The sequence below is a fragment of the Microtus oregoni genome, unplaced genomic scaffold (genome assembly GCF_018167655.1).
Source record: "Microtus oregoni isolate MIOR12 unplaced genomic scaffold, Mior012 000043F_ref0000047, whole genome shotgun sequence".
Classification (NCBI taxonomy): domain Eukaryota; kingdom Metazoa; phylum Chordata; class Mammalia; order Rodentia; family Cricetidae; genus Microtus; species Microtus oregoni.
Window position 1 is genome coordinate 7,593,986 of NW_024543210.1, and position 24,535 is coordinate 7,618,520.

Here is a 24,535-nt window from a genome sequence, read left to right on the forward strand (position 1 = left end):
GAAAGACAAACACCTGCAACCATGTGAGACAAATTAGTACTGAGTTGCCAATAAGTTAACCTAAGAAAAAAAACCACACTAAATTCCAAATCTTCACTTAGGATCCCACCACATGTTATAGGTAAACCAATTGGGTCACTGGAGGGGTGAGGAGACACGGGCAAAAGAAATCAGCCAACTGTGGGATTGTGCTGTTTTTTTTTTTTATTGTGTTTTCAATGGAGAAATACATCATCTGTTTACAAAATAGCTCTTGAAAAATACAAGGAGTACAGATACTATAAAACAAAGCAAACTCCAGTCATGAGACACTACTTACATCATGCGAAAGCAACAGTCTGATCTCCAGGTTATGAAAACTAGAATTAAAAGTCACTATACAGAAAAGATCCACGTCTCCAGCCTGGTGAAACTTGGATGCAGTTACATGGAACGTTTATTAAACTGAATTTTTCCCAATGTGTAAACAAAACGACAAGACTAAATCTGTGTCTGGTGATGTCAATCTAACTCTGAAGCTACACACACGGACACCATTACACGTCACCTGTTAGCAGACCGTCTTCTTTACTCAAGTGGTGGAGGAAGGGCAAGGTGACTGCAGAGCAAGAGGTGGAGAGTAGAAATACTGTATATAAACAATGTAAGTGGTAAAAAGAAAGCCTTAATTAATGCATAGCTTAAGGGGAAAGACTCTACTCCAACTTTGGAAATTAATTTAGAAGGACAGGGAAGAGTTTAAGTAATTGCAGTTTAACATGAGAATGCACAAATATGAGACAGAATGCAGCGAAATGGAGGATTCAAAAACCATGCTCACACTAAGATCTGCTGCTACGGGTTTGCTTTATCCAGATTAAGAAAGAATAAGTTTATCAAAATCTGGCATCCCTCAGACGTCACAAAGATGGACGAGAATTCTGCTACTTAATTATGAGAAATTATTGTCTTTAAAGGAGGTTTCTAATTTTTTGATAGAACAAAAGATTCAAAAGTGGAGAGCTGAATGTCAAGTGCTTGCTAGAAATGATTTTAAAATGTTTCTGTATGTAAAATTCACTGACAAATTTTGATAAACTGGTTAAAAATAAAAATTAGTTTAAAAATCTGGAAGAAAACGCCTTTTGCCCACCTTTAAAATTGAAAATCAATTTGTCTAAGACAGAGTTCTGTGGAGTGTACAAAAGTCCTCTTAAAGATCAAATGGCAATCCTTGGGAGATGCTTCATAGGTATGGCTTTCAGTCATTCTCAAGTTCCAGCCATGGGACCAAAATTAAGTGTTCTGTGCCATGTAGCACAGGGTCACCGATTTCATGTCATGGCTTAGGAAAATACTGGCATTCTGGTTTCTGTGTAGTAAGCCTTACCTTGAGCATACAGGCAAAAGGGGAAAAGAATAGCAAAAAGGGGAAGAGGAAGAGCTTTTGTTGTTTTGAAGATAATAGACTGAAGGCAAAAGAACAGAGAGCTTCAGAAAGCTCAAGGACCGCACTGTTGGCTGACTGCTGATTTGTATGCACTATAAAACAACTCTATAAATAAAAAAGAAATATATATTTCTTAATCATAACCCTATCCAAACCAAGTATCTCTTAATTCTTCTTTCAGTGTCCAAAGTATACCTTAGCATTGACAATTTACCCTAAGGGTCACAACTGCTCTTAAGGACGGAGCTAGGTGTCCTCTCGTCCTCTCTGAGGCAGAGCAGTACACCACAGCACAAGGTATCCAATTTAAAGACTAATTGTAAAGAAAATTCTTTGGGGGAAAAAAATTGAAAATCCATTAAGCTGAAAATTCTAAAATTAGTTCTACCTTCTAATAAAAAATACATAAAAGTGCATCATCAGAATAAGGAATTCTTATGCCAGTTTGTATTGCAAATTTTCCAAACAATGCATCACACATAAATCCAATCTGGATGTCAATTATGGATACAAACATAGTTTGAGGGCTTTGTTTCTTTTTTCTTCTTAAAGGCCGTAATTTTTCTGAAATAGTTAATGCAACTGTTGCTAACACAATAATAATAGTACTCCTGGCTTCGCATACTAACCTGGACTTCTGATCAAGTGCTGATGAGCCCAAGTAAGGGAGGTCACCAAAAACCTAAATCCACTGTCAGTCATGTCTAGTCTTGTACCCTCCATTCTCCTTGTTTTGTTTTTTTTTTCTTTTTCTTCTTCCTTTTTTTTTTTTTTTTAAGCATCTGAAGACAACAGGTTGAGTTGGCAGATACTTTTTATGGACCCTGAGGTGGTTTTTACCGATTCAGTCTCAGTTTTATTGAATTCTTTATAACAGGAATAGGATTTGCAGGGAGAGCAGGGATATCAGAAAGGTCTGTACTGGATGTTTTCTGAGAAGAAAAGCAAAAGAACACATCATGATTTAAAGCACTGTGACTTACAATGGGATGTATTTCCTGCTGCTTTATTATCTAGGAATGGATGGAGCTTTATTATGAGAGGCAAGTATTCAAATTAAAAGAAAAAAAGCAATTCTAAATGGTATAAAATGTAATGTGTGAATAACTAGTACAATCACATAGTCTAAACTTGCAGAAAATTTCAAAAGCAAAAATATTAACAGTATTTAAGATATATCAAAAACTCTTCTAATAATTTCAAAAGCAGCTCTCAGAATGTTTCACTAAAAATCATCTATAAAATAATATTCGACAATGTGTAGTTATGAGACTAGCAGCTCCAACAAGAAGAGGTGTTGGAGTGCCCTCATGTGGAAGAACGTTTAAATTCACCTGATACACAGAAGCAGCAATTTGCAGTTATCTTCTCACACTATAAATTATAAAACTGACTGTATAACTGAACAATACTTTAATTAACTTTTAATTAACTTTTGGGGAATCTGCATTACACAGATTATATTGCAAGGCATCTTTAACATTCAAAAATACAGAGATAAATCATAAATGTTTTATGAAAAATTTCCCAAGAGACACAGAGGTTGAAACATTAGACAATGAGTCTCATGTTCTCCTCCTCACCTAGTGTCAGTAACAGGTAATTCAAAGCCAATCTACCTTCCTTTGACCTTTAACCTTGGATTATTCCGAAGCAATGGAAATGCTACCAGTTCATCTGTAATTATCTCGAGATGTAGCAATGCTGTGTTTAGATACTACCACTTTCTCAGAAATAAGTCCTTCCACATAATCACAGGATATAAGATGCATTCTTTAAAAGCAGAATAATCGAGGTGGGTTTTCTTTGGCTGCTTTATAAATCTTTCCATTTAAATGAAAAGCTTTCTCATAAAAAAAAAAACCTTTAAAAGGCAACACCAAGAGCTTGCCATGGCTTGAGGATATACTCGGTAAGACAAACAGCAAAACAGGCATCTGAATTGTAAATGTGTCCAAGGATCAATACAAGGCACACTTACCATGTTATTTTAGCTACCTCTCATAATTTTGGTTGATGAAAGGTACAGAGTTAAAATTATTTCAGAAATTGGATAGAACACTGATATTGGAGACTGTGGATGTTAACAATCATGAAGAGTATGTTTTCCATGACCACATGAACTCTGGAGTCAGAGCAGAGCATCACGGGTGGCACCTTGCTCAAGGATACTGTTCAGTTAATCCAGTTAGTAGTACTTTGAGAAAACAGATTTTTTTTTTGTGCCCAAGTTTGACCTAGATTCTAGTTTTTTCCTTTGTTTTCTAAGGATTTTAAATCCCTTTAAAAGGATTCAGGAAGAAAACAACTGTTTCAGAAGCAAAATGAAGACAAGGCAAGATCACTAGTATACCAGGAAATATCACAGCAAAACACTAGCATTAATTAACTAAGGTGTCATATACTGTATAATGAATAAATAAAACCATTACTAAAACTAAACTGAAACAGAAACACACTTTAAAAGATCAGTGAGCCAAAGGTAGATCAGGAGAGCCTATGCTACATAGTGAGACCTTGTTTCAAAAAAATATCTATGTTTAAGTACTGACTAAGTGAAGTAAAATGAAAATCTCTGTAAGCCTTGTCAACGGTTCTGTAACAATTTTTTTGTTCTTGGTTTTACTGTCAGGACTTGACCTATAAATAACATACATCATCAAAACATGACAGCTGAGGAGCTGAAGGACTTCCAGTTTAACAGAGCAGCTCCAGCTGCCTCCTTTTCCTCTGATGGGTCCTCACTACCCAGCTCAGCAGTTTCAGCCCCAGAACCGTGCCTCCACATCCCAGCAGCTGGGATGCCAGTGTACGTCACAACTCCAGGCTAGATAGCGCATTCTAACAGCTCAGAGCAGCAGCTCCAAATCCTAGCATTTGCTAGCTTTTAAACTCCAGAAAATTTACAGGCTTCAAGTAATTACTTCCCAAACAAAATTTTAATAGTCTAACATGAACACTCAGTTCAAATCAATATACCACTCTAATAGCAAAGTCACTAACAAAACTCTCCTTGCTTTTGCATTTGGTACCTGAGAGGCCAACAGAGAAGTTGATGCAGGAACAGTTTCTGATTGAATCGCATTTGTCTCCATATCAACTTGTTCCTGGGAGACAAAGGATGGGAGAAGGGAACAAGGACGTTAAAAAAATAATAATAAATCAAAGAGTATAAATGGGCATGGTGGCTAATAAAAAAGACAAATTAGCAAAAGGAAGATGAAGAGAGATGTACTTACATTATATGACAGTATGTCATCAAGCCCTGTTATAGGTCATTTCCCCATTTCAGATATTATAAGGTGTGGTCAAAATAGCTCATAGTTCCCAAATAGCTCTACCTTGGACATTTTAACAAGTACTAATTAAAGGTATGCACAGGCACTTTAGAAAATGTTACCCAGACAATAGTTAACAGAACATAAATCCAAAGAAAGTTCTTAACTATGTGGGGAGAAAATGCATAATGTTAGTATATAAAATTACTGAGAGGCACAAAATTTGCCCCACATCTGTAATTAAAGTAGCAAGCATGCCTGTAAACTGTTCTTTCCTTACGGTCTCTCCTACCCTCCTCTGCCTAACAATCAATTCCCCAGTTCTACTGTGAGTGCCATCAGTCAACCCCTGGCAAACTCTGTCATCTCATGGCACCTTCACTCTCATCGTGTATAAAACACACACACAAATGGAAACACAGATAAAAACAAATTTTTAAAATGTGAAAACAGGAAACAACATTGCTTTACCTATGAAACTGAAAAGGGCAAACAAGAAATAAACACCAAGAATGGAAGCGGTGCCTTTCAAGGGGACTATATGGAATATGTATCAAGTTCTTAAAAATTTATTAAATAAGTATAACTGAATGGCAGATATTTACAGTAAGACAATACTGCAGTGGGAAGGTGCAAACTTGTTTTCAATGGGAACAACTGCCAACAATAAGCAACTAGTCGGGTAAGGTGTGATTAAAAAAAATTCCAGTGCTGTCATTATGCAGATTATGTAACATCATATTTTCTTGATTTGCAAAGTGCATTAAAAATAGTAAGGAAAAGGCACTGGTACATATGCATACACACAAAGCTTGAAAAACACCAAAAGGATACTGATTAATTCATGGAAGTAAAATTCATGGGAATTTGGCTAAATTGAGAAAATTTAGTCTTTGGTGTAATTCAATTTCTAAAACTATGTCTCTCTCAGTTTTTCAGTTTGAACACAACCAATCTCTTCCTCACTTATCTACCGCATTCAAGTAGAAAACTGCTGAAAATGAGTCTTCTCAACAAACCCCACTGTTAGACCCAATAGTAGAGCCCAGAGTCTCAGACTACCTTGAATTACAAGCCATCAGGCAAATACTGCTTCAAAAGAAAGTTACCATCTTCTCAGTCAAAAGCAACACTTCCCTTCTTGCCCCACACAGCCCAACCCTCACTCACTTGTGCTGTCACTAGTAACTCAAAAAACACTTGCACCATCTTATCTAAGTTCCTGTCTTACAGACTGTGCTATTCCCAGTTTTAAGCATTAAGTGATATTAAAAAGAAACCAAGAGGTCTCTAAAAACAGTAGTAAGAAAACCCCACACTCCAGTGAACAAACAGCGCACCACCAACAGGCACCTGCACCGTATCTGCACTTCTACCCAAAAGGCTAAGTTAGTATACCTTTGTTTCTGTTTTATCATGTCCACTCAAATCAAGACAGTTAGCCTCTTCGCTTGTTTCATCCTGTTTTTAAAAAAAAGAGCTTTATTCTCCAAAATGAAAAATTTAGATTATTTGCCAATTAACGCTTTAATTTTATAAAGTTTCAAAGCTATAAAGATAAAATATTTTTAAAATAGATCATAGACTCTTTCTAAGGGGGCTTCTGAGAGTGAGTAATTTAACTTAGCTTTAATAAGCACCAAAATTTTTAAACATGATAAAAACTGTTTTTGTCAATCCCATCACATAAAGTACATTACCCAAACCACAAAGCTCATGAAATATTTTTTTCTAAGGAAAACATAGTTCACTGATCAAACAACCCTGAGAATGAGAATAGCAGGATCCCCAGTGAAGGAAGCTCACTGTGCCCATTAGTGCACCAAATGACTAGAAAACTTTATACAGAACATTCTTTAACTTGCCCAAGCATAACCACTCTAGAAACACCCGTGCACACAGAAACACACACCCTGTCTCAGTAAGCATCAATAATGGAAAAGAATGCAGGGCCTGAGGTCCTCCTTGGGTCTTACAAACTATACTAACACTGTATTTTCCTAGCTTTGCTAACTAAGGAGTTCATTTGTGCATCTGCGCAGTGCATGTGCATTGAGTGTGCACACGGAGGCCAGACGTGCGGTTCCTCATGAGGCATCCACCTTCTTGGGGGACCATCTGTACCCTGATAATGGGAGGTCAAGCATGTGCTATCACGCCTGGCTTTTTACATGGTAGTGAGTCCTTGTATTTCATAGAAAAGGCTATATCTCCTTAGTTCCTAATGTTTTAAAGAAGTTTTTTTAAAAAAGCAGAAACCACAGGTAACTTAAATAAAAAATAATACAGTGAAAACTAAATTTAATAATGGTCTTGTTTCTTACAAACAAATTAAAAACACACACTTGCTTAATATACAAATACTGACTACATGACATACTTCAACATAATTATTGATCTTGCTGTGACACATATACTTCTATGACTGTTACTTGCCCTAAATTGTAAACACACATTCAAATACTTAATGATTGAAATCAGATACCTGAATGAAGAAAGGCTATGTACGAAACAAGGCTGGTGAGTAATTAACTGTTGAGACTGGGTGACAATAATGTAACTTTTTTACATGCATAAAGGGCTTGGAGGTATAACATGATGGAAGATGAGTCCAAGTTTGCAAATTCCCAATACCACATACATAAAAATCTTTAAAAAACTTTTAAAATACACTACATCTTAATTTAGGCATAAAATGTAATAGAAGAAACTTACCATGCTTACTTTATTGGGATACATGAACACACTTAAGCATCTCTAAAACCCTCCTATATACAGATGGATGAAGACAATTCCCTATTCCCACCTGAGATTTCGTCTATGAGATGGCGTCACTATTATTAAGTCCATGCTGGCCTCCTATTTCTCTACACTGATTGGTGAAACTACAGCATGTGCGATCATGCCCAATACATCAACAGAAAACAAATGACCCAGTTAAGGAGGGTTATACTATATAATATACTTACTCAATTATTAACATGAGATGCCTAAACTAAAATTAAAATTAGTTTTGTAACCGTGAGACATTGAGCCTCGAGTGCTTCCACTGGGAAATAAAACCAGCCCACAAAGTGAGCAACACCCTCTTGTACTTTAGAAAGTTCTATGACTATGTTAACTGGTTCTAAGGAACTAATGAAATTTTGAGAAAATTTATAAAGTAAAAAAAAATTACGAAAAAAGGAGGAAGCCTGTATTTTAAAGGACATTTAAGAGACACCAAGAAGTAATATCTTACCTTTTTTTGGCCCCATGTTTAAACAAGAGGCTATTTTTAAAACAGTGAGATCAGAGACATCCTATTACCAAGCAAGCCAATCTGACTGTGCTCGTACTCTCTTACAGATGGGATTTGTTTGTTTGGTTGGGAGACAGGGTTTCTCTGTGGAGCTCTGGGTGTCCTGGAACTCACTGTGTAGACCACACTGGCCTTGAACTTACAGGGATACACCTGCTTCTGCCTCCAAAGTGTTAAAGGTGTGCACCACCGCTGCTCCACTACAGATATGATTCTAAAAATTTTAATATACAATTCTAGTGAGTAACAATAACACTGTGTGGATTCTGTTATAGAAGAACTTGGGGGAGAGGTAAAAGGAGGCCAGGCATGAAGATCACGCCTACTAAGCCAGCACTCAGAAGGTGGAGGGAGGGAGGGAGGGGGAGGGAGGGAGAGAGGGATGGAGGGAGGGAGGGAGGGGGGGGGGAGAGAGAGAGAGAGAGAGAGAGAGAGAGAGAGAGAGAGAGAGAGAGAGGGAGGGAGAATGCTACAAGTCTGAAGTTGTTCTGTACCACACAGGACAACCACGGATAAAGTTAAAAAAAAAAAAGAGTAAATGTAAGGCTGACTTGAAGGCAGTGAGTGCTGAGCTCATGAGAAATGCAGGAGCATCAAATGACTATGTGTGTGTGTTATCCACACCAAATGTAACTTTATACCCCACTGCCGCTCTAGGCCAGGGAGCACAAGTATCAATGCAATTACAGAGTGGCAAGCCATGTTTGTGGACCCTCATTTGCCACAAAGCTCATAGTGTTGCCTATCACAAAGAGATCAGGTGTAGAACTCAGAGTCTATTATGAAGGTTAAAAAGATTCTGTCAGGCAGTGGTTCACATCTGTAATCCCAGTACTAAGGAAGAAGAGGCAGGAGGATCGCCCTAAATTTGAGGACAGCTTGAAGTACTAGGATTTTGTTGTTGATGTTTTGTTTTTCGAGACAGGGTTTCTTTGTATAACAGCCCTGGTTGTCTTGGAACTTGCTTCCAGGCTGGCCTCAAACTCAGATTCACCTGCCTTTTCCTCCCGAGTGCTGAGACTGGAGGTGTGTGCTACCACCGCCTAGTACGGCTTTTGAGACTACCTCAAAGACCAATTTCCAAACCCACCTCCTAGAAGTGCTCTGACACAGAATATCAGCAAGTCTTTAATATGGCTACCTAAAACAAACAAATAAAAAGACTCAGCACTCAAGAGACTTAAGGCAGGAGTCAAATAAAAACATCCTAAAAGAATAAGCTACCATAAGGGGCTTATGAATGTAATTCTGTAGTAGGGCCTCCACCTAGCATACTGTAAGGCCCTGGATTATATCCCAGCACCACAAGAACATTAATTAACCCCACCCCCACACACAAACACACCAGTTTTCAGAAACTATCTTATACAGTCTAACCATTTCATTCTACTTTAGGAACATAAGTAACAACATCTAAGTTACTCCATTAACTGTAAATATTCTATCTAAAACAAAGGCACTGGATTAGAAACTTTTTACCAATACTGCTCAAAGTGTAATGGATACCCAAGAGAAACTGAGGTTCTTTTTCCTATTCTAAAGAACGTTCCTGAATAACAAATTCTAGGGCAGAATTCATCATCGAACAGGTGACTGGGACTGATACCTCTAGGAAATGGTGATGTCCTACTAAAAAGTAAACAATATAGGAGTAAGTCCAGAGATCCGACTGTCACTATATTAAGACTAATACTAAAGGAGTGCAGGGCAGTTCATTAGTACAGTGCTAGTATGGCATCCCCAATGACCTGGGCACAGATTTTCCAGGACTACAAACCATTCAGAAAGACTCAAGCAGTCAACACAATGTCCAGTAGTTTCCCAGCACTACTTGCATCTCAGCGCTGTTTTGACAGGACTGTTAAAACACTGATGAAAGCTTCCTGGAGAGCTGGTAACCCTAAACTAACCTGCCTTTGCAACTTGTTCAGTTATTAGACTAAACCCTGAGGACTGGGAACTGTGGATTTAAGTTTCCTTTGCAGGAATCCCTAGTAGTCAGCTAGAGCTCAGTTACCCTCTGCAACCAATTAGAATATAAAATTCTATATCTGAGATAAAGGCAAAACATTGTCAAAAGAGCCATAAAAAATGGTACAAATATACAGTCACTGGAGAATAATAAATTAGGGTATTAACTGTATTATTTGCGGCAGCTCCCAGAGCGGGAGTGGTAGGGAGCCCTGCTGCAGTGGAGCCGAGCTGCAGCACTGCACAACTGCAGCAAACACTGCAGATGCAGGTCTTTCTGAGAGTGCTCCCCACTAAATTCAAGAGCAGGCGAGCAGGACTGCCACCACTCTATCTTTTCGTGTATGTATGTATGCACATATACCTCTTCTGTTTTGGTTTTCTTAGGACTTTCTTCTTTATGGGGTGAGGATGTTCTCTTGACTCCTGCTATAGGATTAGGTACTTTTGTTGCTGCATTTCCTGAAGGTCTAGGCGATGGGTTTACCAGACGTGTTGAGGAGACAACTCTGGAGACCGTAGGCTTTGGTGGTGGAGAAATGGCTGGCTGTGTGGCAGTTTGAGGAATGCTTTCACTCGATGGACCTAAACAGTAAAGATACAAGCATACAAACTAAAATCATTAAACATCAAGTTACACAGAAAGTTTGTCTCTAACTTGTTTATGAGTAACTTTAGATGTGCTATTAAAAGCCAGGTACCAAGCAACACCTATAACCTCACATACAAGGGGTGACATCAAGAGCATTAGGAAACTATGCCTCAAAGGGGGGAGAGGGCGCTAGAGAGATGGCTCAGAGGTTAAGAACGTACACTGCTATTGCAGAGGACCAGAGTTTGATTCCCAGCATCTACATTAAAAGGCTCACTACCATGTGTTAATTCTAATTCCAGAGGCTGTTTGGGATGCCTTCTTCTGACCTCTGAAAACACTACACCTCCATATTATACATATAGACAAACAGGGACACACACAGATACATAAACAAAATCTATAACCTTTTTCTTACCCCCTGAGCTTTCACTGGAATTTGCTTGTGGCACAGAAACCTCAGAAGCCTGGATGCTGGTCACAGATGCTGCGGTCACAGCTGGAGCAGGACTGTTTCTGCTAAAATAGGAAACAGAAGGGAAGGAGAGGAAGGGGTCAATTAGAGTATTTTTAACAACAATTATAAATGTTAACATATGCTACAGATTTTATTTCTTTGATTTTAGGTTCTCATGCTTTTGTAACAATTAAAAAGCATGTAAAATGCATACATCAGTATAAACATAAACAACCTATGATGTACGCTTCACACAAAACAGTAGCTACTAGCTGCGCGGTAGTGGCACACGCTTTTAGTCCCAGCACTTGGGAGGTAGAGGCAGGCGGATCTCTGTGAGTTCAAGGACAAGATCCAAAGCTACAGAGAAACCTTGTCTCAAAATAACAAAAGAAATCCAAAAACCAAAAGAAAGTATCGCCTAAAAATAAAAATATGATGCTATTCTTCACTTTAAATATGGACAGTAAAATGAGTATTTAATCTGCCAGTGAGAATAGAATACACATATCTATCTTGACTAAGTATTAATCTGAAACCTGTCTAACATGATTAACGACAATCTTGGTTCTAAAGTACCTGCTCTTTGAGTGTGACAATTGCTATAAGACTAAGAAGTCTGAGAAATGTCTGCAAACAGAAACCTATAGAGATATAAAGAAATCTCAAAGCTCATCTACTGGCTTGAGTATACAGCAGAGACTCAAGGGACAAGAGGCTATTTTACTATTTTATTTTAAACCCCTTTTAAGCCCCTGGTCTCTCTGCAGTGTCCTCTCATCTCAGCAAATGATCTTACTTAGAACTTGACAAACAGTCACTAGTCAGGAATAATCAAAGGACTCTGGGAAGATGAGTATTAGGCCTGCCTATTCATGCTATCCCACACAAGCCCCCATGTCTTTATATGCCAGTACATCTTCATCTCAGAAAAATCATTCTTCTACTCTTCCATCTCAACTTTTCTGCTCAAGCAATTATTCCATTACCATTTTGTTTGTATGTTTGTTTTTCAAGACAGAGGTTCTCTGTGTAGTCCTGGCTGCCCTGGAACTCACTATGTAGACCAGGCTGGTCTCTATAACTCACAGAGTTTTAACCACTTCTGCGTCCCAAGCACTGGGATTAAAGGCATGTGCCACCACCGCCCAGCATTATATTACCATTTTTTATTTTTATTTAAGACAAGGTTTCTCTGTGTAAAACAGCCCTAGCTGTTCTGGATCTAGTTCTGTAGACCAGACTGGCCTCAAACTCAAGAGATCAGCATACCTCTGCCATTCAAGTGATGGGATTAAAGGCATGTGCCACCACCACTGAGCATATTACCATTACCATTTTTTTTAAAGTTTAAGTTTTGTTTTTTGTTTTAATCTTCTGAAAGAAAAAGGCACAAAGTCATCAGGTTACCCACCCCGCAGCACACATTCATACCTGAAGCTGGACAGACAGTAAAGCCAGGGCAATGGCAGCAATACTTTTTTGATTTCTGTTGCCATATGTTCACACAGAACAGGATGTTAGCTTTAAAGTCATGGAGACCATTAGAACATAGAAATAGCGGAGTCAACAGAATAGGTGATGACACTCAAGAAAAGATCAATATAGGATGAAAGACAAGTACACAATGAAGATGACAGATCTGTTTGGAGGTAGCTAGAATTATGCAGTAAGAACCTGCCTCAAAAAAAGCCTTGTAGTGTTCAACAAAAATAAATTTGTTAAATTACTAAGTACACGCCTATTTTATAGTTTGTAGGCCCTACATTAATTTCTAACCCTGTAAATAACATACATACGTGAATATAAAAAATGTGGAAGCTAACACTACAAATCAGAAACTGTTAAGTGTGACTCACAGGATATATATAACCTATATATATAATATAATATATATAGATATAGATCTCTGATGAGAATATTATATATAGCGAGGCCTGGAGTCTTCCAATAGAGCATGGTTAGTTAGAAAACACCATGTACAAGAACTGGGAAAGGAAACAGTGGACTCTTCACAGAACCTCAGCATTCTCTATACTTCTCCAGAAAAGCGCCCATGACCCTGATTAGATGGTAGTAGAAAATCCCAATTTTAAAACTATTTTCAAAGATTAAAATATGTAAAAAAAAAATCTTAAAAGTCAATGTTTTCATGCTGACTTATTAGTAGCAATCAACATAACCATCACAATTGCCAAAAAGGTCCCCTGGAAACAGGTTATATGGTTAAGACCTGACTGAAAGAGAATGCCAGACAGCACTGACCTGTGAACACTGAATACAAATGCAGCTCTACTGTGTTCTCAATCTTAAAACACAGATATATCCTTCTTTGCGATTTAAAACTACTTTGTATGTTTACAAGCATATTAAATTCTCCAAAGGGAAGAAATGCTTCCTTTACCTAAAACTACTAAGAGCAAGCATTTAACCTTCCCTAACAGCAACAATGATTTCAGATGAACTCTATCATGGCACAGCCCTACTGTTGGCTTTCTAAAGAGGTAACAACAACCCTAGAGAGATGAAGGCACTCAGTCATTCATAAAGGTTCACCGGCCCACAAAGTGAGACACAAGTATAAACAGTAGAGACAAAATTAAAAGTTGCAGCCCTCAAAATAAAAATTTTTAACTGTCACATTAAAAACAAAAGGTCAAAGGAGATGAAAGAGGGAACTGGGGACAAGGCAGAGTAAGACAAAAATACTTAATATGCACATATGAAAGTACTTCAAGGAAGCTTACCATATTGTGTAACTAATACATACTAATAAAAATAAAATTAGAGAAATCACAAGTTAGAATAAAAAGACTATAAGCAGGGAATCTGCCATTATGTTTAGCAAACAAGTACTTACTTCATCCCCTCCCAGCACTCTTGTCTTACCCCTGAGAGCTGCCAGAACTGTTCAATGGACTGGTCTTCATAGCACTAGTGGGTGAAGGCACAGACATGCTGTTATCACTGTCCATAGACAAGTCAAGGCTGCTGTCATTCAGAGCTGTTAACTTGACTCCTTCTGTTGAATGCTGTAGCCAAGAAAAGTTTAATTTAAATGTCTTTATGTAATCAAACTTACATATGACTTCTACTAAAAAGCACTCCATAAGTCATGTACCTCTTTACTTAACTACAGGTCTGATAGAAAAAAAGAAGTGAACTCTACTTATGCACACTTTTACACAGTATAAATTTAAAACTAGAACAAGAAAGTACGTGAAACTTATAGCAGGACTATTAACACAGATGCATAATTATTAGGTCTCTATAAGCAGGACACTAACAATCTGTCAGGACCACAAGGTTTTTCTGTTTTCAGTATTCTTATTAAAGAAAGCGGCATGGTAGAGCACACCTTTAATCTCAGGGCTCCAAAGACAACGGGCAGAGGTGAGAGGATCTCTTACTCAGAGGCCACTATGGTCTAAAGAACAAGCTTCATGTCAGTGAGAGCTACCTTATCTTAAAAAAAGTTACATGTTGCCCATGTTCGTGTTAGACCCTGGGCTCAGGCAATTCTCCTGTCTCAACCTCTCAATTTTCTCTAAAGTAGCTGGAATTACAAGTATACACCAAACCCAGCATAATGTACAAAATTCTAGTTACTCCACAATCAACATAAAAATTATATAACTAAAGAGCTTTATTACATATAGTGGCACCCACATTTACTTCCAACATTCAGCAGCTTGAGACAGGATGATTAGGAATAAAGTCCAGCCAGGGTTACATATTGACTTTTAGGCCAGTTTGGAATACAAACCTAGGCCACAAACAAAAATCATTTGTTGCTATTCATTACTATTTTAAAATAATAAACAAAGATCTTTGAAAGCAAAAGATCTGTAATGATCACTGTCCTTTTTTTGGAGGGGGCACAGGACATATGGACATGACCAGTCTATAGTTCAGGCTAGACATTAATTCAGGTTTCCCACCACAGACAGTGAGTACAGATACAGACTGCAAAACAGCTTCATGCTTCTAGTGTTCATACCAGCTTCAGAGTTCTACTTTCACACCAGAAAATGATCAATGTAAAAAGATTTCAAACGGGTAGATGGGCTCAAACCACGCCATACAAATATAGTAGGCACAAAGCAATCCAGGTCACAAACTGGTGTTTTATTGGAAACATCTGAGCATGAGTGACAGCAGTCTGTATAAATATACAGATTCCATCAGATATTCTCCTGGAAGATCAAACAGTGGAGAGGACACCTTGCCACACAGTCTATTTTTAGGGCAATACAGACTGAAGTACAAAAAAAACCTCAACCAAAAAACTCAATTAAAGCTGTATACTAGTTAGCTCAACAGTCATTTAATAGTAAGACTTTAAAAGGTAATAGGAATCCATGGTTCTAGAAAATGTAATTACCTCTTTTAAAAAATGCACATAGCCAAAAATAAAAGAACATACCCCATTTGCATTCACTTCTGAAAAGACAATGTTTCCAGGTTTACTCTACAGTAAACTTCCACCGCAAAGCATGTGTTTTAACATATTACTATCAGGACTGTGGTGAGGTTCAAAGGGTTATACATGTTTAGTGGAGATCCTGAATTTGGTCCTCAGCACTGCTGAGCTCCAGTAAAGAAAACCTAATTCATATTTAAGCAGCTTCCAATGGGCATTTCCTTATTGGGCCAGATGTGGGGATGAACATATGTAATTAATCCAACACTCAGGGGAACGAGGCAAGAAGTCTGCAAATCTGAGGCCAGCACTTTATGTGGCATTTCCATATATCAATGTACCTACCCTAAGTTGTAAGTGATCTTGTAAGAACAGAAGCTAGCACAGCAGTTCCCAAACCATGGGCTGAGACCCTGTCTCGAAAAACTATGGGGAAAAATAAAAACCCTTCTCTGAGACATTCATGGAACTTTAAATGGTTAGAGAATATGGACACACATAAACCTAGGACATAACCACTTTATAAGCATGAGACAAATAAAGGGCACAGTGGTGGGAGTGAGATTTCACTGACAAGTGTGTATAATGTTGTCCTCAGTGAATGGCCACAAGCAGGCCAAGTGCACAAAGCACGGTATTGCTGGTGCTGCCAACTTCCTTTCTACCTCACCTTTTTCTTCTTCTGAAGCACGTGACTAGGCAGCAGTTGATGGAGTTGTTTTCTTTTCACATGCATTGCTGCAATCTTCATATCCAACTCAAACATCTTGCTGTTTATTGCTTGCCTATAAACTACACAACCAGACAATGTTATGAAGAACAGAAACATTTAGACATCTTTAAATTTGGAGGCAAATGGATGGAAAAAAAAAAACAAAAACAAAAAAACTACTTCCTGAGTGAGGTAACCCAGACCCAGAAAGACAGAGTATGTACTCACTCATAAATGCATTCCAAAAGTAAACCAAAAGATAACCAACCTACAGTCCAAAACCACAGAGAAGCTAGAACCCTTTTCTAGAAATGGATGGAAGCAGATGCAGAGATCCACAACTAACCACTAGGCGGAGCTCCCAGAGTACAAAAGAAGAGAGGGAGGAGCATTAATAAGCCACAGAATAGCTGATCCAAATTAGTGGAAGATCATTGACTCTGGATTGACAACTGGGAACCTGCATAGGACCAAAGGAATACAGGTGACAATGGTGTGCCTTGGGCAGTATATGGGGCCACTGACAATGAGACCAGGATCTAACCCTAATGCATGAACTGACTGTGGAGCTCATTCTCTATGGAGAGATACCTAGGCACAGGAGCTGGGATGGGGTAGTAGTAGTGGTGGTGGTCCTGCCTCACCAAGGTGAAGGGACAGATTTAGTTGACTCCCCAGGAGGCCTTAACCTCTCTGAGGGGAGGATAGCAGGTGGGGTTGGGGGAATGGGAAGGAGCAGGAGGAGAGGAGGGAGGGGTAACTGAGATTGATATGTAAAAAAAAAAGTTTAAAAAAAAGGAACATTTTAATTAAGAGCAGGTTTAATTCATTCAGAGGAAAGTAGTGTAAATGGAGACGATCTTTCCTTCTGCACAAGCTGAGCATGGCCACTTTGAATTGAACCCATGGTGTCTTACACAAACAGCCAGTCTCAGAAGCAACTTACACTGTAAACTTTATTAGATAAGAGGTATGCATGCATCTCAGATAAGGGCCTTGACTTGACTCCCAGGACAAGATCAAGTAACTTAACACTAATAAAAAGACAGCAGCCTCTCAGTAGCACAGTTCACTCTCTAGGAACTTGCTCACTGCTTTCTTAGTATGTGCACCTATCAGTTCTGTCTGTTAATGCCTTGAAACATTCACCCTTCCATCCACGGCTTCACACATACAGACTAAGTAAATAATAGAGAGGAACGTGTAGACAGCGGCTCTGCTGCAAACAGGGCTCATCACTTCCCAGGCAAGTCAGAGCAAGAGAGCACTGGGTTTCAACAAGTTTTCACTGTCCTGTGCATAGGCTGTAGCTGACCACAAGTAACCCAGAAAGTAGACAGTATAAGAGAATACCTCTCTTCTCACTAGAATTAACTGGCGTCAAATGACTCTTTAACAAATTGTTTCCGTTAGTTTCTTTCTCCCTTTTAGTTCCTTGGGCAGCTGAGGATTGGGAACCTGAAATGACCCTATCCTAGAGCAATACTGACGAATATCTTGCATATCATCATAGAACCTTCATCTGGTGATGGATAGAGATAGAGACAGAGACCCACACATGAGCACTGGACTGAACTCCCAAGGTCCCAATGAGGAGCAGAAGGAGGGAGAACATGAGCAAAGTCCACGAGGCGTGCACCCACCCACTGAGACAGTGGAGCTGATCTACTGGGAGCTCACCAAGGCCAGCTGGACTGTGACCGAAAAAGCATGGGATAAAACCGGACTCTCTGAACATGGCGAACAATGAGGGCTGATGAGACACCAAGGACAATGGCACGGGGTTTTGATCCTACTTAATGTGCTGGCTTTGTGGAAGCCTAGCCAGTTTGGATGTTCACCTTCCTAGATATGGACGGAGGGGGGAGGACCTAGGACTTACCACAGGGCAGGGAACCCGGACTGCTCTGTGGACTGGAGAGGGAGGGGGAGAGGAGTGGGGGGAGGGGGAGAAGGGTGGGAGGAGGGGGAGAAGGTTGGGAGGAGGGGGAGGGAAATGGGAGGCTGGGAGGAGGTGGAAACTTGTTTTTTGTTTGTTTTTTTTTCTTCTTTTCTTAATGAAAAAAAATGTTAAATCAGTTTTCATAAAACAAACAGTAGGAAAAGTGAAAATGCTAATAGTGTGTGCTGGGAGATGTTTGAAAAAGAAAAGAATTAGTCCTTCAGGAAGATGCACTGGTGTCCTTATATGGCTCACAAATTCCTTGAAATGCTGTGCACATCTACACACAAATCACACAGATTTTGACAACACTACCCATCACTTAAGGGCTTTGAATTAAAACATCCCATCTTTATCTAAGAATCCAGTTCACCTGACTGATAGACATAATTACCCTGTTCCCTTTCCATGAGTTAATACTCACTTTATCTAATTTAGTTAAAAAAGTTACCAAAGTTTCAGCTTCATCAATTCCAAAATTCCAAGATGACTGATATAGGTTGTTTCTTGTCAAAATGAACTGTGGCCAAATCAATTTAAAATGGCCTTACCTACCTTTAAGGCCTCCCTCAACACTACTCATTACTGTATCCACTAAGATTATGTTATTGATAATTGTTCAATAATCACTCACTACAAAGAGCACTACTATGTACATCAAGAAACATTTAAAAATTCATTATTCAAGTAGACATACCTGTATCTGTGAAAGACTGAATATCATAGGTGAGGTCGACACTGAGATTTTCAGAATTTTCAGTTTTTTTAAACACTAACCCAATCACCCACATTGTGCGAAATTCCTCCCTGCAAAGAACATTATCACAGGGCATTAGAAACAGCAGAGCATAAGGATTGACAACCTAGGTGAGTGCATGGGAAATTCTAAGTCAAAACCCAATCAAAATGTGCCTACCCCCTTACCTGTCATCTAGGCTGTTACTATACAAACGAACTTCCCAGACTACACTCTTACTTTTTTGTTTGTAATGAGCCTAGAGTATTAAAGACACTAGTATTTGTTAAATGTGCTCAATATAGTACAGGGGAGAAAGCATGCTTTTTGGGAAAGTCTAGGACAAAAAAAAAAAAAAGAACTAAAAAGCAAAACACCAACAACAACAAAAACAACCTGGATTTTTCTACATATAAAAATCTGTCCTTTTACCAGACATGGTGGCACACACCTTTAATTATAGCACTTAAGAGGCAGAAAACAGGCAGATTTTGGTGAGTCTGAGGCCAGTCTGGTATACAGAGTAGAGCTATACAGCGAGACCCTGTCCCAAAAATATTATGCCCACCAATCCCCAGTCCATACTTTCTAAACAGTTCTGTGTGGTTCACACATATCTGTAACGCTAGCACTTTGGAGGCTGAGGCAGGAGGATCACCAGATTGAGGTCAGATTGGGCTATATACAAGACCCTATCTCAAAAACCAAATTCAAATAATTCCTTTATATGAATCTAAAGTAGAAAAATCAAATGTATTTCATAATAGTCTAAAAATAAGACCAAACTCAAGTAAGTAAGCCTTAACCTCTGCTTTCTGATCATCCTTTCTTCAAAGTTTCTCAATTGTTCTAACTTCCAAATGTAAAAGAGGAACAATGAAAGCGTCACCTGACTTGTAAGGCCCTGAACAAAAAGGTGAGCCCGCTTTCAAATATTTACCCATCTCTGCAATGGTCCACATTCCACCACATATCAGTTATTTACAAGTTTAAATCAAAATATATTCCCTTCAAATAAAAAGCAAAGATAGATGATAGAATAGCCTAAAACTACTGTATAAAACTGAAGAAATGTTAAAAAAAAATACTCAAAATTAGGACAGATCTACAGAATAGATTGAGGGGGGTGGGTTGAGACAGGCTTTCTCTGTAGCTTTGGAGCCTGTCCCGGAACTAGCTCTTGTAGGCCAGGCTGGCCTTGAACTCACAGAGATCCACCTGCCTCTGCCTCCCAATTGCTGGGATTTAAGGTGTACACCACCACCTCCCAGTTTACAGAGTAGATGTTTGTACAATTAGATAACAGATACTTTATCATCAGAGACTATTACTAGAAAAAAACAAATTTATTTCAATGGTAATTCTTTTCAAGAAAGTCTTCAATGTTTCTGATCAGGAAAAACTCTGATAAAAATAGCAAGTTAATAATCAGCAAAAGACTTATATTCTACCCAAAAAGAATGAACCAGGGATGAGGAAGACAACCAATACACACATCTTTACAAAAGTTATACCCAGAAGCAAAGAGGGTCAACAAATTAAAGATCAAACAACTTTAGATATAGTCAAGGTTATCTATGGATTCTTACAAAAAAAAAAAAAAAGTAAGCACATTGTAAGCAAATAGCAAAACCAGCTACAGTCTCCCTATAGCAGAAAATGGTGGCATATACCTGTAAGCACAGAAAGGTGCAGGCTGAAACATGAAAATCAAAACTTCCAGGCCGGTCTGATCTACAAGACCGTTTCCAAAATCAAAATGCCTATAAAAGCATCTACAACTAACCTGAAAGGATAGGGAAATGGGATTCAATCAGAAACAGGCTTACTTGTCAGGATTTTCTTTGGGGGCTGGAAATGACTGGGGGTTCACATGAGCCAGTGTAATAAACTCATTCTTCTCCAAGCTTCCAACCAGGATGCGGATTTTTGATTCCACCAAGCCCACCCTGGACAAACGTCACTAATATTAATGACCGATTCTATTAAAAAATTCATATGCAAATCAAGTTTTCATGTAACACGGCAATACAGATATTGTATACAATACACATACCAAGGCAGTTCAAATGATTGAACTATTCCCCTAAAGATAAAACTAAGAGGATCTACCAAAAAATGCCAAATTGGATGAAAAGAGAACCGGGCAACTTCATCCAAATAGAAAGTTACACTAACCCAGGATCTAAATATCAGCAAGCTGAGTCAAACAACAAAGTACAGTCAAGAAGTGAGCTGTGGGTCTTTCTGACAAGGTGCACGCTTCTTTATGAACAGATGCCCCCCACGCTTGTGCACTGAACTATCTATCAGACTTGTTCGGGGAAAGCCTCCTCTTACTACTCACCATTCCAGACGTTGCTTTTCCGTGGGCGCACTTGCTAGAAGTACAATATAATGCCTTTGAAGATAAAGACAACATGCTATTTATTGTATTTATGTGCTTTGTGCTGGATCTTACAGCCAAAATGTAATAAGCTTCTCACATTTATAGACCAACATTCATTCAGCAAGGGAGTTTGTAATCAGTGTGCACATAAAATCATGTAAACTAAATTCCATGTTTTCACTATTAGCAAGCTGGATTTTCTAGAACAAACTGAATAATTATCAAAAGAGTAGTTGAATTTTCAAGGCTTAGAAAACATTACGAGGTAATTTTGCTCAACACTTCAGCAGAGTGTTCTACCTACAAAATTAACAAAAACACTCACGGAAAACGATTGAAAGAAAACATTTTCGTGGAAACAACAGCCAACAACAACAAAAACAGGGCTCTTGACAAAAAAGCAATCACTAGTATAGCTTTTACAAAACGTAACTTAAAAAATAACATTATGACCATCAGGCTTCAGGTAATATCAAATGGTTTTTATCAACCAAACTGCATCTGGAGTCAGGCCCTCCACCCATCCAAACCAATGGTATAAATAAACTCCCGCAACAGAGATGTGGCTATCCTACGAGAAAGAAAGTGATATTTTTACTCAGAACTTAAAAGTCTTATTTAAAATGTAGAAATGCCAAATTTTTATTTCAAAAGATACCAAGGCCAAGTATCTATTCTTATGCCTTTTTTCTTTTTTTTTTTTGGTTTTTCGAGACAGGGTTTCTCTGTGGCTTTGGAGCCTGTCCTGGAACTAGCTCTGTAGACCAGGCTGGTCTCGAACTCACAGAGATCCGCCTGCCTCTGCCTCTCAAGTGCTGGGATTAAAGGCGTGCGCCACCATCGCCAGGCTTATTCTTATGCCTTTTAAAAGCTATTACAACTAAACTAGTAGAAAATTCCTTTTTTCTTGCACTAATAGCAGAATAAATTACTCTGCATATTCCTCTTAGAAGTATTATAGGCTGAGTTTTCCACAAAACTTTACCTCAGCCAGGCGGTGGTGGCTCAAGCCTTTAATCCCAGCACTTGGGAGGCAGAGGTAGGTGTATCTGTGAGTTCAAGGCCAGCCTGGTCTACAAAGACAGTTCTAGGACAGTCAGGCCTGAGAAATCCTGTCTTCAAAAACAAAAACACAAACAAACAAAAAACCCACAAGGAAACCCAAAACTTTACCCCCAAAGCAAACTGCCATCATTACCTAGTGGCTACTAGACAGGAAAAAAATACCAGTATGGGCTAGTCTTCAAAAAGTCTGAGAGCTTTCCTTCTGGTACTTGTTCACATTTTTACAAGTAATGTCGCTGCTCAAAACAAAACTACCAACCAGCTACCCCACAGCTATATACATCATGAATGCTACACTCTGATGAATTAAAGCATTTTTTTTTCTTAAGCCATATGTTTTTGAAGAAGTCATTAAAGAAAAAAGGGGTTCAAATTCTTAACTTTGCAACTCTAAACACGAGGAGTTATGTACCAGCTGGACAACAGAATGGCATTTGTTGTCAAATTTAACTAAATTAACAGAATTTTATGAACTCAAAGTACAGAAAAACATACAACAGCCCAGAACACACAGAAATGAGGTGTCTATAGAATACACTGCTATGGAGCCATGTAGTCCACATACAGAAATATGAGTAATTCCTTTCCCAATTGGTCAGCATTAGTTCAAACTAAGTCAAATACAAATAGTCAGGAGTCATGTAAAAGCACTAAAAGCACATGCATTTTGTGTATAGGGGAACTTGAACTAGGAATCATACAAACCAACAAAATCCTGATATGCTTAATCCCATTTCTGGGTTACTAAGACATTAAAAAGGATAACTTCATCACAGGAAAAGAGAAGATGCAAGTGCTCTCAAGGTGTAGCAGCAGTCAGAGCAGACAACCAAGTATAAATCCCAGACGCACACACAGCATCACAAGCATCAAGCTGCCTAAGTTTTATACAGCACAGCTTTTCTATCTCAATCTTAGCACAGTAACTTGGACTTATTACCCCGGCTGGACAGGTACTTGATCCTCTCACCTCCAACTCCTAAGTGCCAGCATCACCATACCCAACAAGTTTTCCCTCACTCCCCTGAAAATTAATATTCTTATTCATCATCTGAGTCTTCAACAAAAGATTAAATAAAGCATAATGCTTTCTATTTATAAATATAAAATATATAATTCATTTAATAACAATTTTTTAACTTATACTTTGACTATTCAGGAACTCCAATGGGGGTGTTAAAAGTCTCTTCTCTGTATATTATTTAGTTTCCTATAGATAAATATGAGATTTATGTGGGTAAACTTATATGCAGCTACATTTAAACAATATAAAATAATTAAATTTAAAGTAAGCTGCAAATATATTACATGGTTCATTAGAAATGCAAGACTTTGCCAAGAAACTAAATTATCTCCAATTTTCTAAAAATTTACATTTTTACTAATTTTTTTTTTTTGGTTTTTCGAGACAGGGTTTCTCTGTGGTTTTGGAGCCTGTCCTGGAACTAGCTCTCGTAGACCAGGCTGGTCTCGAACTCACAGAGATCCACCTGCCTCTGCCTCCCGAGTGCTGGGATTAAAGGCGTGCGCCACCACCGCCCGGCTCATTTTTACTAATTTTTATTTGCACATGGGTACTTTATCTACATGTATATCCTTGCACAATGTGTATGCAGTTCCCACAGAGACCAGAAGAGGGCATCGGATCCCCTGGAACTGTTATTACCGACAGCTGCGAAAAGTCATATAGGTTCTGGAAATTGAACTCAGGTCTTCAGGAAAAGCAGCCAGAACTCTTAACTGATGAGTATCTTTCTAGTTCCAAACTTGCTATTTTTAAAAAAAACAAATTCATATTTAATTCCCAAGATCCCTCTGGACCAGATGGATTTCTACGACTATTTTGTTGTCCCCCAAGATGTGATACTCTTCGTGTGAGCTAGCTCAAATGTCTCCAAGGAAAAGAAAATCCAAGGTTAATTGTCATTAACTTTCCCCTAAAATTTTCAGTTCGTTCTCTCTCTCTCTAACTTATGTAAAAATGTCCTGGGGCCAAGAATATACTTCAGCCAGATAAAGTTCTAAGAATGCTTTAGTTATTATATTACAAAAGCTATTTACCAAAAAAAGGATTTTGTAAGCATGTTTCTTGGACATTGCATCTCAATACTTTACCTGGATAGATCATGATTCAGATACCATGCACTGAAAGGAAAACCTATCTTTTAGTTAAAATCCTTATTGTTCTCTTTAACCCATAACCAAGAATTAAAGCTCACTAATTTTAAGGTGTGGTGCTG

At 38.5% G+C, this 24,535-nt stretch overlaps 1 protein-coding gene across 3 annotated transcripts in view; it reads right to left on the minus strand.

Annotated features, from left to right (window-relative positions):
* Positions 1 to 1,854: 1,854 nt before the first annotated feature.
* Positions 1,855 to 24,535, minus strand: part of Papola (poly(A) polymerase alpha) — a 54,020-nt gene continuing 31,339 nt past the window's right edge. For 2 of the 3 annotated variants that reach the window (XM_041633037.1, XM_041633036.1), the window contains 10 exons: positions 21,189 to 21,242; positions 20,671 to 20,790; positions 18,803 to 18,912; positions 16,122 to 16,243; positions 13,918 to 14,060; positions 10,990 to 11,090; positions 10,344 to 10,564; positions 6,106 to 6,168; positions 4,462 to 4,536; positions 1,855 to 2,361 (listed from right to left, as the gene is read on the minus strand). In XM_041633037.1, the coding sequence (XP_041488971.1) occupies positions 2,266 to 2,361; positions 4,462 to 4,536; positions 6,106 to 6,168; positions 10,344 to 10,564; positions 10,990 to 11,090; positions 13,918 to 14,060; positions 16,122 to 16,243; positions 18,803 to 18,912; positions 20,671 to 20,790; positions 21,189 to 21,242 (1,105 nt within the window). In that variant the 3' untranslated portion in view covers positions 1,855 to 2,265. The remainder of the gene's footprint in view (positions 2,362 to 4,461; positions 4,537 to 6,105; positions 6,169 to 10,343; positions 10,565 to 10,989; positions 11,091 to 13,917; positions 14,061 to 16,121; positions 16,244 to 18,802; positions 18,913 to 20,670; positions 20,791 to 21,188; positions 21,243 to 24,535) is intronic. The other variant, XM_041633038.1, reaches the window with a different exon arrangement.